The sequence below is a fragment of the Pelodiscus sinensis genome, chromosome 23, assembly GCF_052426305.1.
Source record: "Pelodiscus sinensis isolate ZL-2025 chromosome 23, ASM5242630v1, whole genome shotgun sequence".
Taxonomy (NCBI): domain Eukaryota; kingdom Metazoa; phylum Chordata; order Testudines; family Trionychidae; genus Pelodiscus; species Pelodiscus sinensis.
In genome coordinates, this window is record NC_143074.1 from 12479419 (window position 1) to 12507409 (window position 27991).

A 27991-nucleotide genomic window follows, 5' to 3' on the forward strand; every position below is an offset into this window, starting at 1 on the left:
TTTGTAAAGGTCCAATCAAACTAACACAGACATGACTATTGCATGGAAGGGAAATTATAAATCATCCTGGGTAAAGCAACATTAAGGCCAGAACACCAGGTTCTGCTGAAGTGCTGTTACATTCCTAAGAAAATAGCAGTTTTTGGGGGGCAATGAACATACAGTCTATACATCCTAGAGCAGACCCTTTGCTTTCTTCTCTAGCTCCCACATTTTAGAGGAACCACACCCTTGGCAGGAGTAATAATACATGGCAGGGGACAAGTGTCATTGTGCACTCTTTTCCTTTGCCTCCAACATATCACCTCTGGCATTTAGAGGAATTTGAAAACTTGCTTAGAAGGGCTCATACAGTGTGGCTACGTCTACACTGGCCCCTTTTCCGAAAGGGGCATGCTAATTTGACAGGTCGTAATAGGGAAATCCGCAGGGGATTTAAATAAAAATGTCCGCCGCTTTTTTCCGGCTTTTAGAAAAGCCGGAAAAGAGCATCTACACTGGCCCCGATCCTCCGGAAAAAAGCCCTTTTCCGGAGGATCTCTTATTCCTACTTTGAAGTAGGAATAAGAGATCCTCCGGAAAAGGGCTTTTTTCCGGAGGATCGGGGCCAGTGTAGATGCTCTTTTCCGGCTTTTCTAAAAGCCGGAAAAAAGCGGCGGACATTTTTATTTAAATCCCCTGCGGATTTCCCTATTACGACCTGTCAAATTAGCATGCCCCTTTCGGAAAAGGGGCCAGTGTAGACATAGCCTGTATGTCTACACTAGCCCCCTAGTTCGAACTAGTGGCTAATGTAGGCATTTGAACTTGCCAATGAAGCCCAGGATTTAAATATCCCGGGATTCATTTGCATGTTCCCGGGCCGGTGCTATTTTTAAATCCCCTTAGTTCGAACTGACTGCCCGCGGCTACACGTGGCAGTCAAAAGTTAATCCGAACTAAATCCTTAGTTCGGATTAACTGTTACTCCTCTTGCAATGAGGTGTAACAGTTAATCCGAACTAAGGATTTAGTTCGGATTAACTTTTGACTGCCACGTGTAGCCACGGGCAGTCAGTTCGAACTAAGGCGATTTAAAAATGGCACCCGCCCAGGAACATGCAAATGAAGCCTGCGATATTTAAATCCCGGGCTTCATGTGCAAATTCGAATGCTTACATTAGCCACCCTAGTTCAAACTAGGGGGCTAGTGTAGACATACCCTCAATTACTTATGTAGCATTTCCTTAGACTAAAATAAATGCTGCATAGAAAACAGCATGAGCTTTCAGTTTGCAAGTAAAGTTTATGAAAGCTCATGAGACCATCTACATTTTTTGTTGGTCTCTATGGTGCAACAAGATTTTTTTTTTTTTAATGATTCCCATTGTTTTCCCGTTTGAAAGAGAAGGGGCTAAGTGAAGAGGACAGAGGTTCTACAAACATCTCCAGTACAAAACATGTAAGTGCATAAAGTCAAGGCCAGCAGAGCCTGCACAATTAAAACAAAATCCATTAACATACATCAGTTTAGTAGAAGCACCACAAAAAGCCGAAGTTCAACTTTAGGAGCTTGAAGCTCTGAGATGGAGACCTGTCAGCAATCCATCACTTTATGCTTCAAACCAACACAAAAGGACAGAGGATGGGAAGCGAGTCCAACTGTCACAAAGGCGTTTCACAATAATGGAGAAAGGACAGGGGAAAATACAGGTGTTAGAAGGAAGGAGAAGGGAACATTCCTAGCTGTGGAAAGCACACACAGACCAGTCCCTTAACTCTTCTAGAAAGGCAGGACAATGACTAGGACTGGATTTCCTCCAATTTATGACATTTTCCCACCATCCTCAAGTTCAGTGGCACCATTTCAGTAAGCACAGCATGGACCAAAAGAGAGATTCCCAACCCCTCAAAAGTCTGAGCCAGCAGAAAGAGCCAAGTGGTCTCAGATCTACTCAATCATCTAATTGCACCCAGGAAAATATTTCCCTAGTGGAGGAAGAGTAAAGGATGGGGTGAAGACTGCACTTTCTTGGTTCTTTCCACCATAAATTCAGTAAAAAGATGTTGCTCCAGTATCCCTTCAAGATAAGGAATGTGTACTTTGCACATTGTGGGAAAGGATCTCTGTTGGTTCTAGCTTGGAATACAGCAACACTTCCTTTCACCTTGCAGTCTAATAACTGGAGATTACCACTCTTAAGCTTCTCTGCAAAGTGCTCTTCTAGATTCCTTATGGAGCCCACCTCCGTCGCCCAGTTTTTGGAGAGCTGGGAGCTTCTTGTGCACGTGGGATGGCTCCAAAAGTTTTGGAGCTTTGAAAGAGTCATTTCTTACAATTTTGATTTGAGAGTGGATTGAAGCAGAAGACGCATGTCCAATAGCGCCTTCTCCAGGTAATGTGCCAGGCGGGCTGCATTGGTTTCGGCACAGCTGTTGTAAGCAGACATTGCAAAGTTGATGTGATCATCCATGGGGTTGTAGCAGACTCCATACCCATCTGGAACCACGGGACCAAAACACATCACACAATCTGTCTTCGCTGGGACCTACAGCGGGAGACAACTTGGTTAAATACACAGCTCAGATGGCAGCAGATCACAAGAGCTGTTGGAGAGAAGGGTTCATCAAATGAATGATTCACAACTAACACGCCAGGTAAATTCTCCAGGGCAGGGACATGATTCAGACCTACCTGTTCAGCTCCTAGTACAGTGGATGCTTTAAACAAATAAACCAGTTGTTTCTGCTACTTCCCAGCATTGGGCTTCATATCGCCACCCCCCCCCCCCCAGGAGGCTTGCAGAGGGGCAGTTACTAGCTGAAGTAGACTCATAAGGATAATGAGCTTCACGCAATATTGATGCTGTTTTAGTGTGAAGGCACTGCCTCCTCATTACTACATGCACTTGATCTCTACCTGGCAATGCACTGTCCAGGCTGGGGTGGAGAAGATACAGTAATTGGTTAAAAGGGATCTAGCAATTGTAAGGTCATAGTATTCAGCTTAATTTCATAACCTTCTTAAAAAGGTCCAGCTCAGATTGTTGTGGGGCTGGAAGAGGTCGACAAAGTCAAAACAACAGCTCCTCTGGCACCTATGCAGAGTGGTTCCGAAAGGAAGGGGGTGGAGGAGGAACACGGAGAAGAAAAGGAGAAAGAATGACTGCAGCATTCTCATGTTGGTCAGCCACTTCTTACCTGGCTGGTTGAGAGGTTGAAGTGCATGGCCACGGCGTAGGCTGTATCCATGAACAGTTCTGGCATGCTCACTAGATCCTCAATAGCTTGAAGCTTCAAGCCTAGCAGGTGACGGTCTATTGCATTCCCTTTTATTGCCTGAAAGGAAGAGAATCTAGATAAGAGATCGGAGAAGTAGGGAAACTAAAATCAACATCATCTTTAGTCTGAAAGCAGATTTTTTTAAAATCCTCTTTAAATTTAAAGTAGAAAAACAACCTATGACTGTCCATTCGATCTGGTGCAATAAGAAAGAAAAATTAAAACAGACAGATGGAACAAAGCAAACCCTATTACTTCTCAGTATGGGATCCCTGTTATTTTTAAAAGCCCCTTCAGCAGCCCTGGTATCTACAGACCAAGGTCATGGGGAGAATAGGAATTCTTCAGTGTAGCTGTAGATGTGATTTTCTTTCTCCTTTGGCCCCAGAGCTCCAAAGCTCTAACTGATCAGAATCAATCCTAGGGCCAGTATTAACAGGCCTGCTTACATGCTTAGTGCCATAAGTTGGGACTTTTCTTCCAACAGCACCTGGTTTACCTCTGCACAGTCCCAGCCTTGGAGAAATATAGGACACTCACCATGTCGGTGTAAGCTCTGTGTGCCTGCGTAGCTCTCCTTAGCAGTTCCACCTTCTCCTCGTTCTAAGGAGAATGCAAGGAATGGACATTAAACATTTGCTTCCTGGTGACTTCAGTAGCTCACCTGCAGGATAGCGTTTCTGCCCCTGCAGATATCTGCTTCAAACTATTGTTAATTTAGATCATACTAGCTGGAGTTACCCAGCATTGCTTGGGAAACTGGAGGAGCAAAATGTAGAAAAACAGTAGTCCATTATCTTTTTTTGAATGGTAGAAAAGTTGCACTGATTTCTATAGGGATTAAAATATAGGTCCGTGTCATCCCCAGGGGTGGAGGGGCGGTACACACAGGAGGGGCACTCCAGCTTGCGACCAGGGCTGCAGGTGCCGTGGGGGGCAGGGCAGGTGCCCGAGCTGTTGTACATGTGAGGGTCGGGGCACTGTGTGCCAGTGGGGATGGCGCAGGAGCGGAAGAGGGTCACTTATGTAACCTCGTGGGGGTCAAGTCCTGGATAGCGCTGGGGGCCGCAGGCGGCACAGAACCTAGGGTGGGTGGGGTGGCCCCTGCAGCGCAGCGCAGCGCGGCAGGTTACTTTTTTATTTTTACAGCTTGAGCTTGGGCCTGATTGGGTCCAAAAATACCTTAAAACCTTGTCCTGGAGGAAAGGTTATCCCATGCAAAGTTTGGTTGTGGTAGCTCTTTTAGTCTCCAAGTTATTAGCGCACAAACTTACAAACATTCTCCTTTATATATTAGATTGTTTGGCTGAATTATTTCTCTTCCAGCTCACAAGACTCTATTCTTAAGTGATTCCATAGGAACTACCAGTAATAGCCCTTTATCCTAGGGGACATGTCAGTGGAACAATTCAGATGACAGAAGAATAATTCAGCAACCAAAAGGAGGCAAGACTTTGCAAGGGGAATACTGTAGAGGTTCCACAGCAAAGGGCTGAATGCTGATTCCCTGCAAATTGATTTTCATCACTTACTAGGTTCTAGTCTCGATTCTTTGTCTTCTAGGAGAGAACCAGAGTCCATATCTTTTCCCTGGAGGGACTGAAATGTGTCCTGAACCTTTAGCATAACAAGTCCTCTCTCTGAAACTGGACATACGTGGAGCCAATAGTGGCTCTGTATATCCAAATCTCGGACACCTCAAACACTATTCTGTGTGGACAGGAGATTGTTTCTTTATTAGTACAACACCCCATCCAAAAAAACTGCTGTGGGTTAAAACTGTAGAAGTTAATGCATTCTACTGTGTTTCTCCCTATTAATTTAAATATATTCTAGTAAATCTACTCCCCAACATCCCACATTTGTTTGCCTATATACTGTCCAAAGTTCATAGGTCAAAACATAAACAAGGAAATGACCTTTCGAATGATACATGGAGAACCTTCAAGTGCAATAAGGTAATACTTAGGGCCTGAATGGTTACAGGCTCAGACTGGTCACATTGGAGACGGGTTGAAGCACTCACTTTGTATTTACAGAGAGGCAAATGGAAAGCTGATGGAGACCTATCATTTTGTAATTGTGTATTCCAGATGGTATCGTAAAACAACCTCATAGCAAAGGCAGTTTTAGGCTGAGATCTGTGGATACAGAAACCACCTTTGTGGGGGACTTCAGAAATGGTTCTTCCCATTTCTGTGGGGTGAGGTTATTTCGTGCCATGTGTTGGAACTCTCACCTGTTTGCTAGGATTGTCCAGTGCCTGTACAAACTTCAGAGAGTCCACGGAGGTAGAGCGGATGGTGTCTGTTCGGCCCAGGCGGAACATCCTCAACGAGGCACTCTCATATGTAGCACAGACCTGGCCATACATCCTGAAAGATGGGGATGAGAAGCAACTACAGGGGAAAAATTATCCTTGACAAGAATGGGCTATGCAAATCTGATCCTTGGCAGGGAAATTGTGCAGGTGAATTTCTGTTGTATTTCTCCCGTACATCTTTCCCTCTTCCGAGGGAAGAGTAAATTCCATGCAAAGAGCAGAAGAAATGGGAATTAGGAGGACTAAGTTGCATCCCTAGCTGACTGACTCTCCTCTACTGGTACTTCATACATTGCTCTTGAAGGGGCTAATCTTGGCCACTCCTTTGTGATTTAAGGGCCCTACACAGTGCAGTTCCAGTGCACAGGGAAAGGGTATGTCCACACATGGCTCTAGATCCGTGGTGTCCAAGCATAGTATAGTGGCTACTGCTATAGCGAACTAACCACACTCAACTGGCCAAATAGCCACATGTGGCTAGTGGGTAGCATGTTGGACAGCAGGGCTCTAGATCTATTGACCTCTAACTCTCCCACATGGAGGCATAGTAGAAGAGTGGACTATTGTAGTAGCTCACCATGTTGAAGCCCAGTGGTGTCTGGGGTTTTCTCCTAGCCCAGGTACTTGGGTTTGGTGTTGACCTCTAGTCAGCAGTTTCATTGAGCAAGGTAAGAATTATCTGAGGCTCTTTCTTCTAAAGATATAAGGTGCTGAAAAGCAACTTGCCTGCAATGTGCTCCTTACCTATAATAAGCTAGCTGCAGGGCCAGCTGAATAAACGCATCTGGACTTATCTTCTCTGACTTGGGGAAGTTTTTCCCAAAGTGGTGAAAGACCATCACCTTGATGTCCAGATCTTGCACCATTCTGCAGAGATAGAGAAGAGAAATTCCTCAGGATGCTCCTTGCTATCACATGGCAAGGGGACAGGTCCCAGAGGATTTGTGAGCCTCAGAGACATCAACCTGCTCACGCCAAATCTGCACAAGGACAAAGGGATCTGCCCCACTTGATCTTTTCACAGTGAGCTCAACCTCAGTAACTGGATGCCTCATGTTAAGCACTGTGCCTGTGGTTAAATGCAAGGGATTTGCCCACTGCTGGAGACAGGATCCCAGATTTGTTGGTCAAGTGGCTTGATCCAGTGCAGCAGGTCGAATTCCTGACTGGAGACATCCCTCTTTAGACGTTGATTGGGATGAATAACCTGTAAGTCCCCTTTCAGCACTGCAGCCACCAGGCAGGAGCAGGTTTGGCAAGGCACTTTTCAGCCACATGCTGTACAGTTTACACCCAACAAGACACTGGGCAGGCTTCCTGAAGGGTGCAGTGAGACCACAAAGCATGGAAATGTTCCTTGCCACGTAGCTCTCTGCATGGGTACACAGATTATTGTCTCACTCACTCACTGAGCTCTCCCACCCGGTTCACTCACATGTTGAGGTTCTGCTTTGCCTTCTCGATGTCATTCTTGATTTCTGGAGTGATGTTAAACCGCAGCTTCTTGGGCATTGGAAGAGGAATCATGGGGGATCTCACCAGCTCTGGTGTCTTTCTGCACAGCAAAACATCATTGAAATCATTTCTCCAGACCTCTACCTCCAGCCCCTTGGGCCAATGGGATTCTGCCCAGCAGACAGACTCAGATCCCGCAGTAGTGAACATGGTGTAAATCCCTGACTATGACATTTTGGGTCTGCATATAAACGGCAAAGTCCTCTGTCACAAATTTCCGCCTTATGGCTTGACAGCTGCTCCCTCCCAGTCTGCCTCTGGTGAAAAACTAGGAGAACAAATGCTGAAGTTTGGGTCCTAGTGATTCCTTTACCAAGAGATTACAGGTCTAATGCCTTTCGAGCCCTTTAAAAAAATGTTTTATGGATTCCACCAGGGACAAACATTCTGCCACCCAAGAGCCATATTAAACTTAAGCAGAGGCATATCCCCAGAGTTCAAGCAGCAGCAAAGTTTACCATTCTGAACAGGTGGCTAATCCCTGGCCATTGCTACAAGAACTGCAGGACCTAACCCGAGACACCATTAAAGTACCTCCTAAGTGGATGCCTTGCAGGGGTGGGGGATGAATGAAGCGTGCAGGGAAGGGGGTTTACTGGGCTTGGATGGTTTGAGATCCGCGTCCAAGAAGGGAAAGACGTGCACAAGCCTCACGTGTACTCCACGATGTGGTCCAGAAGAGCAACGATGGGCGGGCCCTCCGAGGGGGCGTGCTCATACACCAGGCCGCAGGAGCCATCCTCAGCAACGATAAACTGCCAGGGAAACAAAAGGCATGAAGGTAGTGAAGAGAGGCCTCTTCCATATGCAAACACCAGCCCCAGGGGGTCTCACTGCCATGTACTGGGGACCCTCAGCCCCATCAGTGCATGGTAACATGCAACGCCATCACCCACCAAATCCTCCTAGCCGTGGCTGTGGAATCTAAGTTCCCTGTAAGCTGCACAGCCGCGTAGCTGTCTAGTTAGTGCAGTGCAGGCCATCGGGCAGGCTATGCAGGGTGGGAACCTGCAGCAGCCAGGGGAGGGATGACCAACTCTGGCCTTGGCCCAACTCTGCCCCGCCACAGCTGGCTCAGTGTGGACAGCTTGGTCCTGGCTTGATTGAAGTGGCTGAGACCCAGCTCCAGGCCTCCCCCACTGTGGCTTGGGCAGCCTTAGGCCTCCCCACCTGCCACGGCCAGGGCTGCCCAGATCTCCCCTCTCCCCGTTGTGGCTCAGGCAGCCCAGATGCCCCCTCTACCTGCTAAGGCTGGAGTCGCCAGGCCATAGAGCTTTTTAGCTCCGAACCCCCCCTCCACTACTGCACCCCCCCCACCTTCTGCTGCAGCCCCAGCCCCGAGCCTCAGCCCCAGCCAGAGCCCTTGCACCCCAACCCTCTGTCCCAGCTAGTGTTGCCAACTCTCTGACAGGACAGACTGGACCCTATTTGTGGCAATGGCATCCAGTCCATCCGAGTTGACAATCCTAGTCCCACTCCTGAGCCCCTCATCCTTAGCCCTAACCCAGAGCCTGTGGTCCAGCCAGGGCCCTTTAACCCCAAATCTCTGTCCCAGCCCTGAGCCCCTCAACCCCAGCCCCACAGCCACATCTGGAGCCCTCACAGACCTGCACCCCCAATCCTCTGCCACATCAGAGCTCCCTCCCATATCAGAACACTTTGGCCCCCACCCCCACCACATGAATTATGTTATGTGCACCAATATGGAGATGATATATCACACATCACCTCTACTTTGCTGCACATAAAATTAATTCCACTTGGGGTGGAGAAAAATTAGAGGAAACACTGTTAGGTATCATCATCAGATGGAAGATGATCCTACTGACAGAAGATACGTCGGAGAGCCAGTGTACTCTGCAGCACGGCACAGTTTAAAGGGTCTGATTTCCATGGCAGCTCACACAACATTGCAATAACATCCCCTGTCGGTTCTGTGCAGACTTACTTTGGTTAATTGCAAAGCTGGAAGAATGTGGCATTGCCCTGTAAATAAACAGTGCCAAGCAGAAGCTGGAGAACCCTAGATGTTAGTGTAAGAAGAATCCTGACAGAGCATGGACTCTATCTCCCAGAAAGACAAGGAGATAGCCTCCTAATGGAGGACGTGGCCCTTGGATGAAAGGAGAACGGATCACAGAAATGATGTTTTGAGATGGTAGAAGGTGCCTGAAAGAAGCAGGTTAGTTTCTGGCCAAGACAAACAGGGAAAGCAACAATAACCATGGAAAAAGAGAAGAAACAGACCTTCTCAGGCTTAGGCAGCTTCCAAACAGACACGTTACTGAACACCGCAAGCAGACAGCTAATTTATGAGCAATACGCCAAATACACAGGGCAGAGTTGGAACTACAATTCATTCGCAAGTTTAATTCTCATACCGGCTGGCTGGGACATTATCAACCTACCAAACAATGAAGGTGCCAATGGTTCTTTGTCTGTGTAGATTCTGGTGTTAGTACTCTTCCTCTCTAAACGCTAAGTAAAGGTCCTTATCTGCTTCCTTTAACTATCTTTAGGTATTTATAGACTAACAGTTTTGCTTGTTACCTACCAGCTCCGTTTTCCCTTTGATATTTATATATACCCACTGCCTCTTTTTGTCCCCCCTCCCACTTCCTCTCCCCCTTTCTCCCCTATTTAATTTTGGCTCTGGACATCCAACACTCCAGTCATCTGAAGAAGTGGGCTGTGCCCACGGAAGCTCATGATACCATCTACATGTTTTGTTAGTCTTTAAAGTGCTACCAGACTATTTGTTGATTTTTTAGTTTATCCTGTACAGATTAACTCGGCTACCCCTCTGAAGCTAAAGAATAAATTGACTGCATTGGGTGAGTGCTGCCAGGGACATAAGTAATGAGAACTCAGTGGACCTAGCAGGAGAGTGAGAACTTGTTTGTAGAGCCCTGCACAGATACAAAAATATCTGCATCCATATCTGCAAAAATAAGCTGTGACTATCCACACCCACTTCCGCAGATGTGGCTATCTGTGGATTTGCAGGGCTCTACATGTTTGACTGTGGGAGAGAATCTCAAACATTGCAAAGGAGCGGTACTAAGCACATGGGCCCTTACGCTGTCAACCCCTTGCTCGTCTCACTTCCCATGCCCCCTTTGATCTGGGAAAGTCTCCTACAGAATTATTTGGAGGCCCAGTGGATCTTCCAGTTTCAGGAAGTTTGTCTCCCCCAGACACAGTGCCTCTAGTTTCTCAAAACCACCAGCACCCACCTGCAGGGTTTTGTCAAACCATCGGTTCCCACTGTTCCAACGACTGCCTCCCCCATGGAGCATCTGAGCTGCCACCCGGCTCCTGTAGATATCATCAGACACCCGCGGAATGGGCGAGTCCAGGCAGACAGTGAAAATGCTCTTCTCAATTGAACGCACGGACTCCTTGTTGGTCTTGTCTGAGAAGGGGGGAAGTGGAAGACAATGGAAGTTGTTTGAAAAACTGGGTTTAATTGGAGGAAGGATAAAATTCAGGAGAAGAAGTTGATTGTACTCAGTGCCCTGATTCCCTTTGTAAGGAATCATCACTGCGGCGTGGCCAAGAGGTAGTCAAGAGTTGAAGCTATGGGCTGATTGGAAGCTGCGAACCTTACAGGGATGCTGTTCCTCACTCATATCATCCCTCTGATTTTTTTAATCTGGATTATTGGATTTCATCCATTTGGGGGGTGAAATATTCCAGAATGTCAGCTCTGTCCTGGACCAATCCTCGAGCACTCAGAGGACAGGGTGTTTAAACAGAAATAACAATGTTTTGAAATAGGTCTAAGCTGAGCACAACCCATGTGGATAAATACACCACTCCCACACGCAGACTGTTAGAAAGTCCATTATCTGGGCAGTCTCTGCCTCCAGAGGGCTCTTTAAAAGAGGGGGAAGCCCAGAGAGCACTGTATGGAGGGCAGCAATTTTGAGCACGGTAACCCACCTTTGATGAGATTGTTGTAGGCTTTGGCCCAGCTATTTCGGTGGTTGCTGGTGAGGATCCCAATTGGCTCCTTGTTTGTTTGGAGGGAGGTGTTCCAGATCTTCTCCAGCTGGGTGAAGATCTGGTCGGTGGTGAGGAGGCTCCCGTCGCTGCTGTAAACATCCAGCTCAAAGAACTGAGAAGAGGGGGAGACAAAGCAGTCAGTCAGTCAGTCTCACAAGCTGACAACAACTTTGTCCAGGAGGCAAGAGCAATGCTCAGGGCTCAGCTAAGGAGCTGATGATCAGTAGGTGAAGAGGAAGGATTTCCCAGTGGTTAGGACATTGCCTGGGATCTGGGAGACAGCTTCAATTCCCTGTTATGCTACCTGCTTCCTGTGGAACCTTGGGCAAATGACTTAATCTCTTGCTGCCTCTGTTTCCCATCCATAAAATGACATAATAGCACTTCCCTACCTTCCGGGGGGTTGTGAGAACAAATATGTTAAAGATTGTCAGGTGTTCAGACACTGCAATAACGAGGGCCGATAGATAATTAAGCCTGACAGAGGAAAACATTCTTATTGCAACATTTGCTGGATTCTACCATTGCTGAGATTTGACTATGATTGTTGAATCCATTTTCCAACCCCTCTCCCCACTCTTCTAGCTCCAAATCTAGAGTGTTCCGGGGCTGGAGCTAGGAGGGCAAGAGATGTGGTAATGGAGTATTCACATATAGCTCACACATGCTGCAGTCCCAGCCATGGAACCCAATCCTCCCAGTTAATAGGAAACCTACGATGGACTTCAAGGGGAGACTGGTTCCCCGTGGGGGTGGATTTTGCACTCAGAATTATTTTGCTTATTTCTCTTCCTTGGCAAAACTAACCAAAGGGGTATTTAAATCCAAAAGAATAACCCAGTTTTCCCAAGACTCCCCTGTACCTGGAAGTTGTGAACAACAGTGATGTGTGTAGGCGGCTTTTTTCCTTTGGCATAATTCACCACAGAGTCGTGCTTCGGGCCCGGGATGCGGCAGGACGAGAGGATCTGGTAGTACTGGTTCATGCAGAGAGGTTTCCCGCCCAGGTATTCCACTGGCAAGGTCTCGCTGGAAACGTGTGCAGAAGGAGCAGGATGGGAGAGGGAAGAAAACAGCAATCCGAATGCCTATCTTGCAGCAATCCACACTTGGAATGCGCTCCCCATGCTCAGGGCCCTATCATGGCCACTCTAGTGGGACACTAGGGGCTCGTCTACAGTAGAATCACTACAGGGATGCACTTGTACTGATGTCACTGCATCGCTGTAGCGCTACAAGTGTGGACGCTCTATGCTGATGGGAGAGAGACCTCTCAGCAGCATAATTACTCCACCTCCCTGTGGTGGTAGCTATGTTGGCTTGTCGCATGCACATGGCACTGTCCACAGCAGCATCTCCACCTTCCCGGGGGGGAGCCATTCCTGGTACAGGAGTCCCCTCTCCCACAGGAATCTCTCCTGGCTGCCTCTCCCCAGGGGCTGAGCTGCACCAAGGCCATCCTGGTCCCTCAGCATCTGCAAGGTGGGATCTGCCTGTACTTCAGCCTGGAATTCCGCAGCTGGGGCAGGGGCAGGGACCTGCTTCCCCTCCCTCCCTAGGGTCCCAGCCTGGCCGGGCTCCACGTCTGCTGGGATGGGGCCCTGTGCCCCCTGCAGGGAGCCCTCCCCTGGGTCAGGGTCGCCAGCTTCTCGCTTGCTCTGGCTACGGGTGGTGACCGGGGCCCTGTGGGGTCCATCTAGCAACTCCTCTAGGTCACCCCCCATCAGCACCTCCGTGTGGATGAGTCAATGGGAATCACACATCACAACGCAGTGGGGCACCGGGTCACAAAGCAGACAGCACCCCCACTGCGTCACAGCCACACCATTGCAAAGGGATCTGGGACCTGTTCTCTTGAAGGAGATGCATGCAATTTAGACCATAGTTTACAGGGGATTAGCAGAGGGTTACAGGTTCAAATCCAGGCCTATGTCTGGAGTGACCCTATTAGTCGTCACCATCTGATGCTTTGTGTGATGGGTCAATTTACAGACTCTCAAGGCCAGAAGGGACCACTGAGATCTGCTGAACTAGATAATCACAAACTTTTGTACTGGTGACCCCTTTCCCCAGTAGGTCTCTGAAAATGACCCCCCTCCCCCATCAACAAAAACATTATTTATATTTACACTATTATAAATGCTGGAGGTGAAGGAGAGTTTGGGGGTGGGCAGACAGCTCACAACCCCCCATGTAATAACCTCCCAACTCCCAATTTGAAAACCCCTCATCTAGCATGTCCTGCTGTACAACACAGGCCAGAGAACATCCCTGAAATAGTTCCTAGCGCAGTGATTTTAGAAAAACATCAAATATTCAGTTAAAATTCAGAGAAGAGAATCTACACGAACTTTTGGTAAATTGCTCCAATGGTCAGTTACTCTCACTAGTAACAATTTACACCCTATTTCCAGACTGAATTTGTGTAGCTTCAACTTCCATCCCTAACATCATATTAGACCTTTTTCTGCCAGACCAAAGAGCCCATTATTAAATATTGGTTCTCCATTCTGGAACTTACACACTAATCAAATCACCCCGAACCTTCTCTTTGTTAAGCTAAATGGATTAAGCTCCTTGAGTCTATCACTAGAAGGCAGGTTTTCTAACTCTTGAATCATTCTTGTGGCTCTTCTCCGAACCCTTTTCAGGTGGACACAGGGTTCCAGCAGTGGTTGAACTAGTGCCAAACACAGCGATAAAATAACCTCTGTGCTTCTACCCCTAGAATCATAGAATCATAGAATAATAGGACTGGAAGGGACCTCGAGAGGTCATCGAGTCCAGCCCCCCGCCCGCAAGGCAGGATCAAGCTCCGTCTACACCATCCCTGACAGATGTCTATCTAACCTGTTCTTAAATATCTCCAGAGAGGGAGATTCCACCACCTCCCTTGGCAATTTATTCCAATATTTGACCACCCTGACAGTTAGGAATTTTTTCCTAATGTCCAATCTAAACCTCCCCTGCTGCACTTTAAGCCCATTACTCCTTGTCCTGTCCTCAGAAACCAAGAGGAACAAATTTTCGCCTTCCTCCTTGTGACACCCTTTTAGATATTTGAAAACCGCTATCATGTCCCCCCTTAATCTTCTTTTTTCCAAACTAAACAAGCCCAGTTCATGAAGCCTGGCTTCATAGGTCATGTTCTCTAAACCTTTAATCATTCTTGTCGCTCTTCTCTGTACCCTTTCCAATTTCTCCACATCTTTCTTGAAATGTGGCGCCCAGAACTGGACACAGTACTCCAGCTGAGGCCTAACTAGTGCAGAATAGAGCGGCAGAATGACTTCACGAGTTTTGCTTACAACACACCTGTTGATACAACCTAGAATCATATTTGCTTTTTTTGCAACAGCATCACACTGTTGACTCATATTCAACTTGTGGTCCACTATGACCCCTAGATCCCTTTCCGCCATGCTCCTTCCTAGACAGTCGCTTCCCATCTTGTATGTATGGAACTGATTGTTCCTTCCTAAGTGGAGCACTTTGCATTTCTCTTTATTAAACCTCATCCTGTTTACCTCTGACCATTTCTCTAACTTGCTAAGGTCATTTTGAATTATGTCCCTATCCTCCAAAGACGTCGCAACCCCACCCAGTTTGGTATCATCTGCAAACTTAATAAGAGTACTCTCTATCCCAATATCTACATCATTGATGAAGATATTGAATAGTACGGGTCCCAAAACAGACCCTTGAGGAACTCCACTTGTTATCCCTTTCCAGCAGGATTTAGAACCGTTAACAACAACTCTCTGACTACGGTTATCCAGCCAATTATGCACCCACCTTATCGTGGCCCTATCTAAGTTATATTTGCCTAGTTTATCAATAAGAATATCATGCGAGACCGTATCAAATGCCTTACTAAAGTCTAGGTATATGACATCCACCGCTTCTCCCTTATCCACAAGGCTCGTTATCTTTTCAAAGAAAGCTATCAGATTAGTTTGGCATGACTTGTTCTTCACAAACCCATGCTGGCTATTCCCTATCACTTTATTACTTTCCAAGTGTTTGCATACGATTTCCTTAATTACCTGCTCCATTATCTTCCCTGGGACAGACGTTAAACTGACCGGTCTATAATTTCCTGGGTTGTTCTTATTCCCCTTTTTATAGATGGGCACAATATTTGCCCTTTTCCAGTCTTCTGGAATCTCCCCTGTCTGCCATGATTTTTCAAAGATCATAGCTAAAGGCTCAGATACCTCCTCTATCAGCTCCTTGAGTATCCTGGGATGCATTTCATCAGGACCTGGTGACTTGCTGACATCTAACTTTCCTAAGTGATTTTTAACTTGTTCTTTGTGTATCCTATCTTCTAAACTTACCCGCTCTCTGCTTGTATTCACTACGTTAGGCACACCTCCAGACTTCTCGGTGAAGACCGAAACAAAGAAGTCATTGAGCATCTCCGCCATTTCCAAGTTCCCTGTTACTGCTTCTCCCTCCTCGCTAAGCAGTGGGCCTACCCTGTCCTTGGTCTTCCTCTTGCTTTTAATGTATTTATAAAAGGTCTTCTTGTTTCCCTTTATGCCTGTAGCTAGTTTGATCTCATTTTGTGCCTTTGCCTTTCTAATCTTGCCCCTGCATTCCCGTGTTGCTTGCCTATATTCATCCTTTGTTAGTTGTCCTAGTTTCCATTTTTTATATGACTCCTTTTTTATTTTGAGATCATGCAAGATCTCCTTGTTAAGCCAAGCTGGTCTTTTGCCATATTTTCTATCTTTCCTACACAGCGGAATTGTTTGCTTTTGGGCCCTTAACAACGTCCCTTTGAAATACTTCCAACTCTCCTCAGTTGTTTTTCCCTTCAGTCTTGCTTCCCATGGGACCTTACCTACAAGTTCTCTGAGCTTATCAAAATCTGCCTTCCTGAAATCCATAACCTCAATTGTGGTGGTCTCCCTTCTACCTTTCCTTAAGATCATGAACTCTATTATTTCGTGATCACTGTCCCCTATACTGTCTTCCACTTTCAAGTTCTCAACTAGTTCCTCCCTATTTGTTAAAACCAAATCCAGAACAGCTTCTCCTCTGGTAGCTTTTTCAACCTTCTGAAACAGAAAGTTGTCTCCAATGCAGTCCAGAAACTTATTGGATAGCCTGTGCCTCGCTGTGTTAGTTTCCCAACATATGTCTGGATAGTTGAAGTCCCCCATCACCACCAAATCTTGGGCTTTGGATAGTTTTGTTAATTGTTTAAAAATGCCCATGTATGCATCCTAAATGCCCATGTATGCCCTAAATGCCCATGTATGCATCCAAGGATCACATTAGCTCCTTTGGTCACAATGTTACATTGGGAGCTTATGTTTACTCTATTATCCACCATGACCCCAAAATCTTTTTCAGAATCACTGTTTCCCAAGATAGGGCCCTTCCTCCTGTAAGTATGTACATTTATGTACGTTTAGCTGTATTAAAACACAATACTGTTTGCTTACACCCACTTTACCAAGTGATCTAGATTGCTCTGAATCCATGATTTGTCCTCTTTATTATTACTGTTCCCTCATTTGTGTGTCATTACAAATGCTATCAGGGATGATTTATGTTTTTTTCTTTCAGGTCGAAGATAAAAACGCTAAATAGCATTTTTAGCCAAGAACATATCCCTGTGGAACCCCTCTAGAAGCACCCTTACAGTTATATTTTGGGTATGTCTATCCAGAGATAAATGATCCCACAGGATGGTCACGGCTGGCCCATGTCAGAAGACTCAGGCTCACCAGTACACTGCCTTTAACACCTGCTGACCTGGCTGGGTTAAAGTCGGGGCTCCTGCCCTGGGTTTTAAAGTGACCAGCATGGGTTAAAGGCAATGTGCTTGATCTGCTCTAGGCTTCTCAAATATGCTAACAAACTTGTTAACGTCACATCTGCAGTCCTAGTTCAGGCTACGTCTAGACTGCATCTCTCTGTCGACAGTGGAATGCAAATCAAGCATGTCGAAATTGCTAATGAAGCAGGGATTTAAATATCCCACCCTTCATTAGCATAAACATGGCTGCTGCTTTTTTCGAAATGGAGCTTTTTCGGGGGAAAAACAAAAAACGGCAGTCTAGACAGGGATCTGTTGAAAATAAACCCTTTTTTGACAGACCCTGTAAACCTCATTTTTTGTGGAATACAGGATCTGTCGAAAAAGGGTTTATTTTTGACAGATTTCTGTCTAGACTACTGTTTATTTTCAAAACTCCATTTCGAAAAAAAGCAATGGCCATGTTTATGCTAATGAAGCACGGGATATTTAAATCTGTCGACAGAGGGATGCAGTCTAGACACAGTCTTAGAAGTCAAGGATTGAATGGGGGAATGGGGGATAGAACTGTTCCCACCCAGTGGTATTCAACCTGCAGGCTGCTTCAACACACAGCTGTGGCCCTTGTGACACAGTCTTGGTTTGTGGATGGGTGCGGATACAGCCCACATAACACACAGACAGGCAGCAGGTAAATCGTTTGAGAATCATAGAGAATGCCTCTGTAGATTGGAAGCTGAAACACACTGGAGCGCCATCTACACTGTTTTTGTGGAAGAAGAAATGCAAATGAAGTGCTCATTTGCATATTCTCTTCCAATCCTTTTTGCGGAAGAGGAATTTGGGAAAAAAACCGCAGTGTAAACGGGGCCATTTTTCAGAAAAAAATCCTTTTGCACAAGATCCCTTATTCCTCAAAAAATGAGGTTTATAGGATCTTGCGCAAAAGGGTTTTTTTCCGAAAAATGGCCCCGTCTACACTGCGGGTTTTCTTTCCACAAAAACCTCTTCTGCAAAAAGGATCAGAAGAAAATATGCAAATGGGAGCAAGAGATTTGCAAATGAGCACTTCATTTGCATTTCCTCTTCTGCAAAAAACAAACAGTGTAGACGGAGCCTGGAAGCTTGTGTGTTCTTGCTGCCTGAGCTGGCCCTGTTCTGTGGATAAATTAAGGAAGTGATACGACAGGGTTTCATTCAAGCTCAGTTCCCTGCAAATACACACGTAAGAGCCTCTCTCAAAACCCAATGTGAAGGGAAAAGATTTTGTGGCACTGCAGCTTTGCAATCCTGAATGTGAGATCTAAGAAGCAGAATAGACTAGGCTCAAGAAGTAAATAAAGCGCATAAAAAGGGGAAAGTCTATTTGCTTTTCTGCTGCCCTTTCAGTGTCAATGACCCTGGCTGTTGTCTGTTATTCTTTAGGTATGGTATCTGGTATTCTTTAGATACGTGGATTTTCATATTGACTGTTTCCCTTTCAGAAAGAGAAATTTTTGATCTGGGCATCCCCTAACTAAAGACAGCAAGGAAGGAACCATCACTGTGCCAGAAATGCCTTTCACTCAAGAAGAGCTCTGGGTGTGCTCAAAAGCTTGTCTCTCTTACCAACCGAAGTTGGTGCAATACAAGATATTCTCTCACCCACCCCATTTTTCTAATATATGGTGACCAACTCTACAGCAACTCTACATCGAACTCACTTGTCGATCATGGTCTTGAAATCCAGGGCACCCTTGATCAGCTTGGCAGCAAATCTGGAAAAGCCAAACATAATGACCAGAGAGATACAAAAATCAGAACATTTGAATCCTGACCCCTAGAAATAACAATGGTTTGGATCCCTCCCCACCCGTGTAGAGCGAATGCTGGGCTTTGGGTTAGTAGAGCAGAGCATGTTCTTAATATCTTGAGCCCTGACCAACTGTGGCTGTGTTTTGGGTAACTGGGGCAGCTCCAACAAAGTACATTTTTGTTCAACGATACAATCAGGGGTTTTGTTTGTTGGTTTGTTTGTTTGTGAGTTTTTTTAGTATTTGTGTGTATGTAGCTCCTAGAAGCTCCAAGTAGGTTGGCCAGACAAGTGTGAAAAATGGAGTCAGGAATTGATGAGTAACAGGTATCTACATAAGAAAATACATACATCAGGACTGTCTCTATAAAATTGGGACATCTGGTCACCCTAGCACCAACCAAGATTGGAGCTCCCTTCTGCAGGGCAGTGGGCATACAGAGTAAGAGAAGGAGCCTGCCCGGAAGAGTTTAAAGACGTGACAGATGGGGTGTGCACGAGGAACAGAGGCGCAGAGCAGGACATCATATTAAAGTCTCTTGTACTAGTACCAGCGGGCCGAGGATGTAAAAGGCACTGGGTGCACTAGCATAGAAGTGGCTCAGGGAAGTTTAACCACCATGTCATCTTGGGGCTGCTCTACAGCTGAATTTTGAAAGACTGGAAACAAAGACACATTTCCATGAAAAAGCCAATGGAGAGAGCATTTTTAAAAAACTACACTCTCTCCCATCCTCCCCCCCCAAAAAAACCAACAACTGTATATTCTCTTCTACTGTCTGAAAACAAACTTTGCTGCATTTTGCCTTACCCCTGCCTTGAGAAAGTGAAACTCATGACTAGAACCGCAAGTAAAGCCAACTAGCCTTTAATTTTCAAGCAGGGAAGAACACAGAGGGCAAAGGGTCTGACAGCAAGTTCGTTGTTTTGTTTTCTCTTTAAATTGCAGCATGGCAATGCCCAAGAATTCAAAAATTAGAATTCAGGTCCCATTAAAAGTCATGAGATAAAAAGAAGTTGGATTCCTTTTATTTGCCTTCTGGTTTCTGTGCTGATTTCAAGTTTCTCTTGGCAACCAGGAGGGCCAGATATTTGACACTTGTTTTGTTTTAAAATGTATGCTGAGTTTTTCATACACTTTTTTGATTCCTGCATCTGGGGCTTTAATAAAAAGAATACCATGGATCAGCACAGTTGGCAACTCTGAAATTGTTTAGTTTTAATAAATTCCAGAGTTATAAGGATTTTTAGCCCTTACACTGTCCCCTTCAGATATCTTTCCTCTCACAGGGCTGCAACAGATCTGGTATTCTGACCAAGTGAATACACAAGACCTTGAATTGGGGAGAGGGAAGGATTCTTTCACTCTTATTTCTCTTTAACACACTTCTCTGATTGGCCAGTATTTTTAACTCAGCCAGAAGACAGCCTGATGACAGGAGCAGGTGATAATGGGTAAATGTGGAAAAGGTAACCCTGTATAAAGGTCAATGCTATGGCTGTGCATCCACAAAACCGAGACTTCCCAGAGCCAATCCTAAAAGCTTCATGTTCATGAAAACAATGAGCCAAAAGCAGGGACAAAAATCAGTGGCAGGCTCCAAAGAGGCTGAGAGAATCAATTCCATGAGAGTGGGATGGCTTTGAAACAGCATTGCCAGCCCAACGTTCATTAGTAGAAGGGAAACACAAACTGCCAGCAGTTCAGTTGCATAGAGGGCTTGACTAAGGGAAAGAAACACTCTGGAGACAGACAGCAGCTGGAGATTTGACTTGTGCACCTAATGACAGGAGAGTGGGAAGCCCTCTTTTAAAGTACAGAGTCTGAATGAATCTGCAGATACATACAGCATTAGCTGAATAACATAATTCATGCAGTAGTCTGACTCTTCCCCCAAGTATACAGACTCTGAAGGCAAATGTTGAGTTCCCTAAATTGTGTTAGATATTTTGAATGGTTCCCATCACCATCATAGCTAAGCACCTCACAATCTGTAATGTATTCTTCCTCACCATCCCGCTGCGAAGTGCTAATTCCCCATCTATCAAATGTAGATAATGAGACCCAGGGACTAAGTAATTTGCTCAAAATCACAAAGGAAGTTGGTAGCAGAGGAGGGATTTAATTTAGGTCTTTTAAGTCCTGACTTGTAGACTACCCACTGACCATTTTTCCACTTCCACCTTTCACTTTTGCGAGAATCCTGCTTGAGAAGCTTCATTCAGATAAGCCCTCAGCTTCCCTGGAGCCAGTACTCGTATCTCATTCCCTGTGGTGCTTCCTGTTTGGAAAGGCTGCAACTGATAGACTTCCCATGACTAGCAATCTCTTCGGCTGGGTGAAACTTGCTAGTACTTGTCTTCTCACACGAATCCAAAGCAACTCCCCAACAATGTTCCCTCTAATCATTTCCATCCACATGCAGATTTTTTTCCAACCCATGTGCAGAATAATTTTTTGATGTGCACTCGGGCATGTGCAAACGTGCATCACCAGTAGGAACAAAAACCTAGCTGTGGGCACATTGCTAATCAGCTGGTTGGTATTTCAATCTCTCCTGAGCAGCTACACAAGCACACTAGGGAACACTGTTCCCCAATGGTCTTACAAAAACATCTGAAACTTTGGGGTAGAAAAGCCAAAAAGGCCTTTACCTGAGCTGACCTTGCTGATCCAGAAAATCCTGTTTAGGTAAAACCACGCCAGGGCTGGAGTGAACCACAACCGGTAGGCGATATTCGAGGTAAGCCGTCTTCAGCCACCAGTCAGAGAGCTGGGACAGAAACAGGCAAGAATTAGGACTCTGTTTTTCAGGGACCAGGATGACCTCTTTGCAAGCTTGACTGGTCTATGCCCCACAAAATGGCTGGAAGACCATCCTACAACACGCCATATCTTTCAATACTTTGCAGGTGGAGAAGACGGGGGGGGTTTGGGTCATGGGATGATTTTTTGGCCATTCTACAGACTAGGTAGAGCAGGGGACTTGTGAGATTGGAGTGCGGGGGAGGGGAAGAGAGAGGGAGGGCTGGTGCTCTCCGGGTTGGAGCAGTGCTTTCTCCCAACCTCCTGGGGATCATTTCAAAGGAATAAGATTTTAAGCTGTAGTAAGCAGTGCCCACAGCTTCCTATTCAGCTGTGTGTGCCTCAGCTCCTCGTAGGGCTTGCGCAGCTCTGAGAAGAGAGATGGGCAGCAATAAGCAGCGAATCGGGTCTCTGCACAGGGGCTCATCATTAAGAGTGTCTGGGGGTGTCTGGGTTAGCAGTCACAAAAGCATAGGAGACTGGCTGGGAACCAGGATAGCGATGGTCCTTATAGGACTTGGCTCAGATCCTGCCTCTGTTCTCTCCTACATTGACCTGGCCTCAGGAAGTTTAACATCCACATACCCAATTCTCAGTTTTCCTGGCTCTCCTCTCCAGGCCCTTCTGCAGCCTGTCCCCAACGCCGCCTGGTTTCCGGAACTCGTCCACCAGCCCCTTGGTGTGGTTCCATTCCTCCTCACTGATGATGGGCTGCAGAGCCAGCAGGTAGCGATCCAGGGTCTGCTGAAGGGGCGGCACTGGCAGATGGGGCAGTCCCTCCTGGTGGGCTAAGTATCTGCCTGGGAGCTTCCCCAACACCACTGGCTTCAGTAAGCCAGATGGCTTTGCCTGCAAACCACAGAACACACATCCAGACAATCTTCCCCGCAGCACTAGTGAGGGACAGGTGACCTGAGTTGCTGACCCCTCAACATCAGGAGCAGAGAGCTCAAAGCACAATCACCAGATACACAACTCGATTACTAGAGGTGGAGGATCATGAGTAGATCCTCATGCAGGCACAACATTGGTATCCGAATCTGCAAAAATGATCGGCAGATAGCCACACCTGCGAATGTGGATACTTGCATATATAAAACAGATATCTGCAAATTTGCAGGGGTTTAGACACAAAATTTGTATCTGCATCCATATCCAGAAAATGAGCCATGGATATCCACAAACACATCTGCCATGGATACCTACCGATATTAAGCAAATATCCATGGATTTGCAGGGCTCTAATCATGAGACATCCCAGAACATCAGCAGATTCTCAGTCAACTAAAGGAAATGCCACTGGGTTAATAATACATTTGCCTTTCTTTGATTCCATTCCTCTGAGGTTCTCCTAGCACTTTACAAATATTAATGGGAATAAGTCTCAAAGTATCCCCCACAACTCTACTGTAAGTAAGTACTATACACCAGTGTTTCTCAACCAATGGTATGAGTACCCTTAGGGGCACTTGAGAGATGTCTGGGGGAAGGGAAGGGTACGTCAACACAACTGAAATTTGGAGAAAACTGAACTTCTGTTTTAAGTTTTACAGCGCTTTATTATTTTTGTACTTGTTACACCCAAAAATGTCATCACCTGCCCGGCTATGATTAAGTTGTTTAAACAAATGTGTTCCAGTGGTAGAAAAAAAATTGTGTGTCTGAAAACTGTAGGTACCAGGGGTACTTTTTTTTTTTTAAGGGGGGTACTTTTTTTTCAGAAAAAGGGGTACTTTATTAAAAAAAAAAAAAGGTTGAGAAACACTGCTATACACAGAGTTTCCACCCACTAATGAAATGCAGCCATTTTGCGGTAGGACACAGAAGCTGCCAATGCAACACAACCAATGGCCTCCCCAGGAATTGAAATTGGGGGGGTGTTCGAATTTCCGGGGTGGGGGTGTCAGGGCCGAGAAGGGGTGAGACCGTGAGGGTGAAGGTGGGCTATATGGCACCCTAGTTCAAAAAACTGGGGGGGGGGGGAAATTCGGGGAGGGGGGTAGGGAAATCTCTGAACACAACTGTTTAGGACAGGAAGTGAGGAAGAATCTTGTAGTCAACTGAAACTGCAGGAGGAATTTAGCCAAGTTGGAACTGGATCAGGGTTAACAATCCTCATGCAGGAAATGACTGGGCAAAATCAAGAAAAAAAAACAGAAGTCCGTCTGTGGAGCTGGACATTCTAGTCACAAGACTTTGGCTATGGGACCACCAAGTCCCTCAGGTCCCCAAAAATCCCAGCTGGCCATAGCGGAAGAGATAGCTTCACAAATTATTCCCATTCAGCCCTGCTCAGTAGGAAACTGGAAGATGCCAAATGGAAACTGGGGGGAAGAGCGTGAGGATGTGTGAGAAGGCGAAAAAACAGGGAGACATTTTTAAAGGAGAGGGGAATTGTGGGTGAATCAGAGAGGCTCAGGGGGGGACAGATGAGGGCAATTTTGGCAATAAAAGCTGCCTCAGGGAGCATGTGCTGTGACAGTTTCTTTGGGCAGAGAAAGAGCTCATGAGGAGAGCAAAGAGCAATACCAGCCTTTGACCAGGAGCAGTGCCATCTCCCACCCTTCCCCAAAACTGAGAATGTTTGGGCAGGAATTTAACAAAGTTCCATTAGTGAGGATTTAAATCCTGTTTTCTATGCCTCCCACCCCCACTTTCTCTCACAGTGGTTCAGAAGTCCTTGCTAGAGATGTGTGACAATGGATTGGAGGGAAACGAGCGATACCAGCTACAAATTTGCCCTTTCAAGGAGTCGAGGGGAGAGTATTCCCCAAGGTGAAGTGCAGAGAAGCACAAAGGGCCCAATCTTGCCTGGTGCCAATCACCTCCTGGATGGTGCACAGCCTCTCAAATAAGGTGCATGGCTCCTTGCAGGATCTGGCAGCATGGAGGGATCAAGATCTCTGGGAAAGTGTGCAGGGTGGAAGAGGAAGGCAGGGGTTAACCTGTATAGTCTGAGGATAATTACCATACTGTACCTTTCCTGACTGCTGCTGCTGCTTCTTTTCCATCGGTGGAATGGAGAAAACTCTGTAAAACTCTCACTCCCTCAGCCTTCCTCGCTAATCTTACTCTGCTCTATCACGTACACACTTAGCAACCTTTGCCATCTGACTGTGCTATTCTGTTGAGAGAACACAAGACCACACATTGCAGAGCAAGCAGCTGGGTGGGAGGGGCTGCAAAACACCTCCCATGTGCAGGCAAAATACTTTTGCAACTTTTGCAACCTTTCTCCCGCCCTCAGCGAGAGCAGGAGCTTGAATCACTTCCTTACTCCATCCTCTGCAAATTAATTGTTTTACTCTTATTATTTACCAAGTGACAGTGCTGGAGAGGAAAGGGTGGGTAGCAGGCAGCCTTGTGAGCTTTCTCTAACAAGCTGATCAGGAGTGTCTGCACTTATGAAAGGGGAATCCAATCTCTATGGCCTATTCAGGCTTTTCCTGCCCCACACAGACTGCCAAGTTGGGGTGGCCACTGCAATGGCAGAGTTCTTGATGTGAATAGCTGTCCACCAGAAGCTAGACAAAGACCCCTCAATTCCATAGACCAAACACCCATCAGATGGGAATGAAGTCAGTCCACCGGCTGGGGCTGAACCAAGAGCCTACTGACAAAAGTCTGTATCCTCTAATCCAGTGGTTTTCAAAGTATGGCTCACGACCCAGAATGTCAGGCACAGGGTTGCCTTGCTGTGGGGTGACCAGGTGATGAGAGGGGATGCTAAAGCAGGCTTCCTGCCTGTCCTGGCACCATGGACTGTGCTGCATCCCAGAAGAGGCCAGCAGCTGGTCTTGATCCCAGGAAGGGGGACTAGGGGCTCCACACGCTACCCTGAGCCCCACCTCTGAAAGGGGCAGTGCTTGCTGGCGAAAGCAACATGCGGAACCACTTGTGTGCCTCCACCTAAGAACGGAACGTGCTGCTGGCCTCTTCCAGGGCACAGAGTGGTCCAGGGTGACATTAGCACCCCTGCTGTACCGCTGACTGGGAGCCATTGGAGGTGAGCCTGTGCCTGGCAGCCAGTCCACAAAGGGAGATGGTTTTTAAACTGGCTCCCCTCACAGACCAGATCCCACCAGGCACCCTGCGCTGAGGGTGACAGCAGTGTGGAGTGGCAGGGGGCTCCTCAGGAGTTGGACTGGAGCGCACTGGCTGCTGGCCCCAATCCGGGGACTATAGAATAGTCAAATAACAGATAAGAATTCATGAGGTTAATCAACTATTCAATTAATCAATATTTAACATCCCTAACCTGTACATGGTTACATGGAAACATAAGATGATGAATATAAGCCCCTTCTAATCTTAACAGCATGTATTTAACTAAACATAATTAAGATCACCCTACAAGCAACCAAACTTTTATACAACAATATTCTAATAAGAAACACCATGAGAGAGCTATTTTGTGTGTTTGCCATTTTATTAGAAGGAAAAAAAGGCATGGGTGGATTGCAGTGAAAAAGAAAAAGCAATTATGAAAATATCACACCAACGCAAACAAAAAATCCGAGCATCTCATCTGGATATTACCCCAAGCAGCCCTTACTTGTTCATTTTAGTGCCGGTAACTACCAGGCATGTATTGAGATTCCAGTGGATAAATCTAGAACAGAGGAGCAAGCAGCAGCTCACAGTCTCTCCTTTCCACCTGAGGAATGGAGGCAGTCTATGCCCACCAGGTGAGCCTCCATCCAGGTGATGCTTACTGGTTAACCATTCACATCCCTAATAGATACTTTTAAAGAAAAAGTAAAAGTCACAGAACCTTCAAGTCACAGGACAGGCAGCACAGCTGTGATGTGGAGAAAAGGGAATTCTTTCCACAGGTTAAAAAAAACAATCCACAACTCTGCATTCTCCTCAGCTCTATCAACTATGGCTTGTAACAGTATTAATTTCAACTTTGTTTCAACAGCAGACAACTAGTGTGGAAAGAGATTTAGTAAAGGCACTCCTGGAATATGTGAATATTTTCTTAATCAGATAAAAAAAAAAAAAAAAGGAAACCAAGAGGCAGCGCCCAGGTGAAAGAATTAATCAGTTTAGTAACTTAGCTCTTGGCAGAAGTGTGAGTTGACAGAAGGAACATAATCAACTTCTGCAAGTGACAAAGGTCACTCCCAGCCCAGGGAAGACCCAAGAAGTGTTTTGCTGGTAAAAGACACAAGGGGAAAAAATTTTAAAAAGAAAAAAAATGAACAAATTGAACAATACTTACAGCTTTTCACTGACTGTCATAATTGAAGACTGATCCTGGCGACTGGCCAAACCTCCCTCCCTTTAATGAAGTTACTATACATCTCGAGGAAACTCCCGTCCTTTGCAAACTTCCACCTAGCAGTAATCTTCCCGTCGCTCTCTGCTTTTTAATGATCTTTCTTACAAAACACTTGCACGTCATACAAGAAAAATCACACCATAGCTGTACAGAGACAAGCTAGATCTTCTCCACCCTCCTCTTTCCCATCCTGTATTAAGTCAGGGAAGGACATTTCTCTTAATGCCCCCTTCAAATCTCCAAAACAAAAACAAAACATAAAAATAAAAAACAACAAACTTTTCAGGTTACTCTCAATTCTGCATGTGTCTCGTAGCCTCTGGAAGCCCCCTGGTTTCATTCTCAGGAGACCACATCAGACACTCCTGGATAAGGCCATGCATGGGTTGTTAAGGCCATGCACTGTCCCAAGGTTGTTCAAAGCTGAGAAAGCTCCCCCTGCCCTCCCCCCAACGTTAACCCAGCCTGCAAAGCAAGCAGTGATCAGCTGTTACTTACCATGCTCCTTGCTATGAAGGCCAGCATTCCCCTGCGTGTGCACCACCCCGGCTACTAACCACTGCCCCCGAGTGAGCAAAGTCCTGTCAACTCAGCAGCCCCGGCCTTGCGAGACACAGAGACTGTTAGCTACAGTGTAACTTCAGCAGCAGCAACCCAGCTACAGCGTAACAAGTCCGCACGGCCGTCCCTGGCTCAGCAGCCGCTGGGGGAGGGCGCAGCAGAGCAGCCATCTTTGTGTGGGGCACAGCCCTCCTCTGCAATGACCAATAAGCAGAGGCGCGACCATCTTTGTGAGGGGCAGGGCTCTGCTCTGCATAGCTCTCTGATGACAGCTGATCCCTGGTCTAAACTAGTGCAGTCATCTCCTCCCTTTCTCAGTTCCTGATCTCAGGAGTTAGGAGGGAGGAGAGATCAGCAGAAGGAATGGCTGCTGAACTAGGACTTGTGCCTGCAGAGAGAGGAATGTGTATTAAGTGAAGATATGACAGCCCCTGCTGATGAGCTGAAAAGTTTAGTCTTTCATTCAGTCTATAGCAGTTCATGCTTTTAGCTCTTCAGTGTTTTGGCCAGGTGGTAGCAGTCACACATGGTCACTTTACTCCACTCCAACCGAACTGCTGTTGGTAAAATCACCTACTTATCTTGCCACTCTGACCTTACAACTAGGCTTGGCAGGTTTCCACTTCTATGTTTTATAAGTTTTGATCCCTATCTGTGTTTATTTT

At 46.3% G+C, this 27991-nt stretch overlaps 1 protein-coding gene across 2 annotated transcripts; it reads right to left on the minus strand.

The window, feature by feature from the left end:
* Nucleotides 1-1102: 1102 nt before the first annotated feature.
* On the minus strand, nt 1103-27509 carry CRAT (carnitine O-acetyltransferase). 2 transcript variants are annotated; one of them, XM_006128331.5, is made up of 15 exons: nt 27264-27509; nt 24457-24602; nt 22064-22327; nt 21328-21446; nt 18584-18637; nt 11971-12136; nt 11045-11219; nt 10336-10514; nt 7754-7854; nt 7020-7139; nt 6329-6451; nt 5501-5636; nt 3802-3864; nt 3181-3318; nt 1103-2528 (listed from the first exon to the last, which is right to left on the minus strand). In XM_006128331.5, exons 2-15 carry the CDS (start codon nt 24487-24489, stop codon nt 2313-2315), a joined length of 1887 nt encoding a protein of 628 aa, XP_006128393.1. In that variant the 5' UTR covers nt 24490-24602; nt 27264-27509; the 3' UTR covers nt 1103-2312. The 2 variants fall into 2 exon arrangements, with proteins under 2 accessions (XP_006128393.1, XP_006128394.1); XM_006128332.5 differs by lacking the exon at nt 24457-24602 and having other exon boundaries at nt 27264-27508.
* Nucleotides 27510-27991: the final 482 nt, after the last annotated feature.